Genomic DNA, 5,527 nt, shown 5'->3' with positions numbered 1-5,527 from the left:
GGGACACAGGGATGGCACTGGGTACACTCAGGGACAAGGCTGGGGACACAGGGATGGCACTGGGGACACAGGGATGACACAAGGGACACAGGGATGGCACTGGGGACACAGGGCTGGGGCTGGTTCGTGGAGGGGGAAGCTGTTCCTGTGTGTGACACTGGAGCCAGCGCTGCTCGTCCTCCCTGGCAGGACAGGGCCACTGATCCCCCGCTGCCACTCTGTCCCCAGTGTCCCCCCAGCCCTGGTGGCACCCCTGGGATGTCAGGAGTTAAAATGACATCATGCACAGCCCGGGCCCAGCACGGCTGCGCTGGGTACTGCAGCTGCCAAATCCCTCTGCAGCACCAGCTCTGACCTTCCTCATCCCAAAACCTCCAGCCAGGAGCGGCTGGGATCGCTTCTGCTGCCACCCCTGTGCACTTCCAGCAGGTTCTGTGATGCAGGGAGAGCCTGAGAGAAGCTTTTCCCCTCCAGAGCAGCTCTGGGCAGCAGGAGCATTCTCCAGTGCCAGGAGGAGATGGGGTCAGGCATGGGCAGCACCTCCAGCCTCACAAGCCAGGTGTGGTTCGATGTTTGGAGGACTGACAGGAATTTTAAAAGCCCTCAGAGAGGGCTGAGCTGGCAGGGACGGGGTGAGGCTGTTTGTGCCAGCCCCAGCTCCAGCTGCAGCAGCCACGGCAGCAGCTCCACTCCCTCCAGCCCTCCAGGGAAAACCAGAGCACCAGGAAGAGCCACGGGAGCCAGGGGATCATCCAAGGATCTGCAGACAATGAAGTGCAAACACCAGGGAAGGTGTGTTTTAGCAGCCTAAGCACAGCCTGGTCTCCAGCAAACGCCTGGCTGTGGGAACAGCTGGATGGGAAGGTTGTAAATGCTGCTCCCAGCGTGGTGACCCTGCCTGAAGCCCCACCTGTGCCCCAGAGTTATCACCCAGCTTCTTCCCAGATGTATTTTAGGAAGTTCTTCCCTGTGAGGGTGGCAGGGTGCCCAGAGAAGCTGCCCCTGGATTCCTGGAAGAGCTTAACTGGGTTTGGAGCACCCTGGTCTAGTGGAAGGTGGCACTGAATGGGCTCTCATGTCCCTTCCAACCAAACCATGATTCTCTCATTTCTCCTCTCAGTGGATCCATCACAGGGACAATGGAGAAAGGAGGCAGAGTTTGAGTGCAGAGCCTGGCAGGGAGCAGAGGCTCTCAGGGTGTGAGGCAGGGCAGCAGGACCCAGCCTGGCTCTGTGACACGCAGCAGCAGCAGCCACAAGATGGATGTGATGTCCCCCCTCCGCTTGAATCCAAGGATTTCGGGCACCGAGCCCCACGGAAGGGGCTGTAAATTTTACCTAACAAGGGCTGGATGCTCCAGCACCATGGAAATGAGCTTTGCAGAGAGGACAGAACAGCCTGAACAACAGGCAAGGCAGGGAGGGGATGATGGATGTCTTCATTTGGGACAGAGAGCCACCAGCGATGCTCGTGCTGGATAAATCACCTCAGCCTTTGCTGACAGCCGGGGAAGGCAGAGCAGCAGCTGCAAACGGAGCCAGGCAGCTCCCAGAGCAGAGCAGAGCAGAGCAGAGCAGAGGATGTTCCCTCCCAGCCCTGAGCATCCTGCCTGCTCCTGGCTGCAGGGATCAGCCTGAGCTCCAGGGCTCAGGAGGGCAGGTCCGAGGGCAGCCCCAGAAGCTGCTCCGAACTCGTGCACAAAGCGAAACCAGACCCGAGGCAGCTGCTAAAACCACCTTTGCTTTTCTTGAGGCAGAACAGGAGATGTGGGCGGGTAAAACCCCCGTGTGGGCTCTGAGATGTGCCCACCAAGCCTCACCCGTGGCTGCCCTCACCAAACCCAGCCAACATCTCCCGTTGCAGCGTGAGGACACACTGCTGTCCCCAGGCACCACCTCTGGCTGCCTCAGTGCTCGCTGTGGCTGGGTGGGACAGCTCTCCTGCCACCCACATCCCCAGCCGAGGCACACGAGCCGTGCCAGGCCACGGGAGGAGCGGGGAACACCCGGAGTGGAGGGGCAGGGCACAGCAGTGAGCCCTCAGGGCAGAGCAGAGCTACCTGAAAAGCCCAGGTCCAGCAGCACGGCCCGTTTGCGGTCCTTGACGCTGCTGATCTGCTGGAAGTACAGGTCCACCACGAAGAAGAAGATGCAGCCGAAGAAGGCGATGACGCCCACGGCGATGCCGTAGCTGCAGGCACTCTCATTCTCGTTGAAGATGCAGAGCAGCTCGGGGTGCTGGCTGTCCTTGTTCACGTAGCACTCGTTCACGATGGAGCCGAACACCACGATGGAGAAGATCTGCAGGAGGAAGGAGAGAACACAACTTGCTGCTGTTTGCATTGAACTCTTGTTTCCCCACAGCAGCGTCACTGGATTCAATCCCGTCCTCGACTCCATGGCAACGCGGAGCTTGTGAGACACATCCCGGCTCTCCTCCTGGAGCCTCCAACCAGCACCTGGATGTTCCTCCTCTGGGAGCTGGAACCTCCTCCTGCCTCCCAGGGCCTCGCTGTGCAGAGCAGCTTAAGAACCTTCTTCTCCAGTCAGGCTGGAGAGGGAAAAAAATAACCAGATGGGGCAGGTCCCTGCAGAGTCTTTGTGCTGGTGCTGCTCTCTGCTGCCAGGCTGTGCCCCACAGAGCCCTGGTGTCCCCGTGGGGCAGGGGCTGACCCAGCAGCTGAGCCAGGGAAGGGCTGGATTGCTGCTGGAGGGGACAGGGGACACGTGTGGGGAGGTGGCACGGGGAGCAGGAGGGTGGCTTGGGCAGGGCTGAAAGGTGCAGCTCCCAAATCCATTACCCAGTGAGCTGGGCTGGGGCAGGACAGACGGGCAGGGGCTGCTGGCACTGCCCAGGTGCCCGTGCTGGCACCGGAGGTGTCACATCCCTGCAGGCGAGGAAGGAACGGCTGCCACAGGCGACACCATCCCCCTGCTGCTCACCCGAGAAATTCCCTCCTCTCCTGGCACCTGCAGGAGCAGCACGAGACAGGGACAGGGGACACAGAGGTATCAGCCCAGGAGCCACAGGATGAAGCCCAGCTGGTGGCACTCACAGTCACCCATGTCACCTCCTGCAGCTCCCAGGGCAGCCGTGTCCCAGAGCAGGGAAATGGAGCAGAACCCACGGTGGGCAAACCACCCCCAAGGCCCAACCCTCTTGAGCACAGCACTGGGATAGACCTTCTCCTCTTCCTCCTCTGGGAGCTTATCCACGGCCTGGGGTCCTGTCCCAAATCCTTCCCTGGCTCAGGTCAGCCCTGAGCACCAGCCACGAGCTCAGGGGCCACCCAAGTCACCCTGTGGCACCTGCACCCTGCTCCTCGCTGGTGCTGTGCTTGGGGAGCACTTGGGATGGCACAGCATCACCACCATCATCATCATCATCATGATCATGATCATCATCATCACCATCATTATCATAATCATTATCATGATCATCATCATCATCACCATCATTATCATAATCATTATCATCATCATCATCATAATCATCATCATCATTATCATCATCATCATCATCATCATCACCATCATTACCATCATCACCATCATTATCCTCACCATCATTATCATCATCATTATCATTATCATCATCATCATCATCATCATCATCACCATCATTATCATCATCATCATTATCATCATCATCATCATCATAACCATCATTACCATCATCACCATCATCACCATCATTATCATCACCATCATTATCATCATCATCATCATCATCATCATCACCATCATTATCATAATCATTATCATCATCATCACCATCATTATCATCACCATCATCATCATCACCATCATCATCATCATCACCATCATCATCATTATCATCATCATCATCATCATCATAACCATCATTACCATCATCACCATCATTATCATCACCATCATTATCATCATCATCATTATCATCATCATCATTATCACCATCATTACCATCATCACCATCATCACCATCATCATTATCACCATCATTATCATCATCACCATCATCATCATTACCATCATTACCATCATCACCATCATCATCACCATCATTATCATCATCCCCATCATCCCCATCCCCATCCCCAGCACGGCCCCACAGGCAGGGCTGTGTGTAAGGAAGGAACAACAACCAGCAGCACTCATGGTTTTCCCGGAGCTTTGGCAGCAGCTGTAACATCAGCAGTTGTAAAAATCTGCTCATAAATAATGCAAAATTGTTATTTACCATCAGAAATAGCAGCAGCATTTATAAAACAGGCCCTGGGTAGAAGTAATGTGATTCTGGAAAACATGAATAATTGAGGACCTCTGATTCCACACGATTACTTCTCTGGCAGGCCAGCAAACTTGTACTCAGCTTTCCTGAGAAGTTTCCCTCGGCTTTCCCAGGATTAAAAACCTTCTCCAAGCTTTTGGGAGCCTGCTGGGAGCCCAGAGCTTTGGTGCTGAGGGAGAGCTCCCGTAAATACCATTAAAAAATATGTCACAGCACAGGTGTGTGGTGCCTGCACCAGCTCTGCACACCTGGAGCTATCAATGGAAATGGTTTATTTAAAAAAAATATGGTTTATCACTTCCAAATCCAAAGGATTTTGGAAAGCAGAGCATCCTTTCTGCTGCCAAACAAGTGACTCAAACCATGAGAGCCTCACAACCAATTTCAATGTACAAAACGGGACAAGCAGCTTTTCCTTGGGAGGTCAAAGTAGCAACGAATTCCAAGTGCAAACATTTGATTGGTGAGCTCAAAACATCAGCACTGCCTGGAATATTCCTGTCCAAATGTGCCTTTCCATGGATTTTTCTCTCCCTCACCCCAGGATTGTAATGTTATGTTTTTTTCTTAAAAAACCCACTGGTGCTGGTGAAACATTTTCATGAGAATAAATTTGGTGTTGTCTTTCTAATAGATGAAAAAGTGCTTTTATTTTAGGAAAACGTGGGTAGATGAAATAAATGTGGGCAGGGAAATAAACCTCCCGTGTTTTTTAAAGTTCACACAGAACAAGAGCATTTTCCCAATCACCTTCACCAACCACAGCGCCTCAAAGCCCCAACCAGCTCATCAGAGACTCGAAAGAGAAAACACAAGGTCACATTTTCCACTGTGAGTGAGGTTTTGTGGGCCTGAGAGGCCTCAGAAGAGCCTTCACAGGACACTCCATTTTCCAGCCCAACAACCCAACGCCAGCAGCAACAAATTCTGCTTTTCCTGGATGAACTGGTGCAAGGCAGAGTAAAACAGCTGGATTCTCCTCAGCCACCCCAGTGGGAAATGGCATTTTCCATCTTTGCCTCCTGCCAAAGCTTCCATGGGATGTGCTGGCAGCTTGGGGGCTCCTGGTGTGGGGGTTCCTCAGCTCTGGGAGCCCCCAGCTCCGGCAGCTCCAGGAACTCCAGCAGCTCCAGCAGCTCCAAGAGCTCCAGGACCTCCAGGAACTCCAGGAACTCCAGGAACTCCAGGAACTCCAGCAGCTCCAGGATCTCCAGCACCTCCAGGAACTCCAGCAGCTCCAGGATCTCCAGGAACT

At 54.0% G+C, this 5,527-nt stretch overlaps 1 protein-coding gene across 1 annotated transcript in view; it reads right to left on the bottom strand.

Moving 5' to 3' along the window:
• SYNGR3 (synaptogyrin 3) overlaps positions 1-5,527 on the bottom strand; it is a 17,735-nt gene that overhangs the window by 6,232 nt on the left and 5,976 nt on the right. The window contains exon 2 of the mRNA XM_015643168.2: positions 2,060-2,300. Coding sequence (XP_015498654.1) covers positions 2,060-2,300 — 241 coding nt within the window. The remainder of the gene's footprint in view (positions 1-2,059; positions 2,301-5,527) is intronic.

The sequence above is a fragment of the Parus major genome, chromosome 14 (assembly GCF_001522545.3).
Source record: "Parus major isolate Abel chromosome 14, Parus_major1.1, whole genome shotgun sequence".
Lineage (NCBI taxonomy): Eukaryota > Metazoa > Chordata > Aves > Passeriformes > Paridae > Parus > Parus major.
Note: the sequence above shows the minus strand (reverse complement) of the source record. Positions and strands in the feature narration are given on the sequence as shown.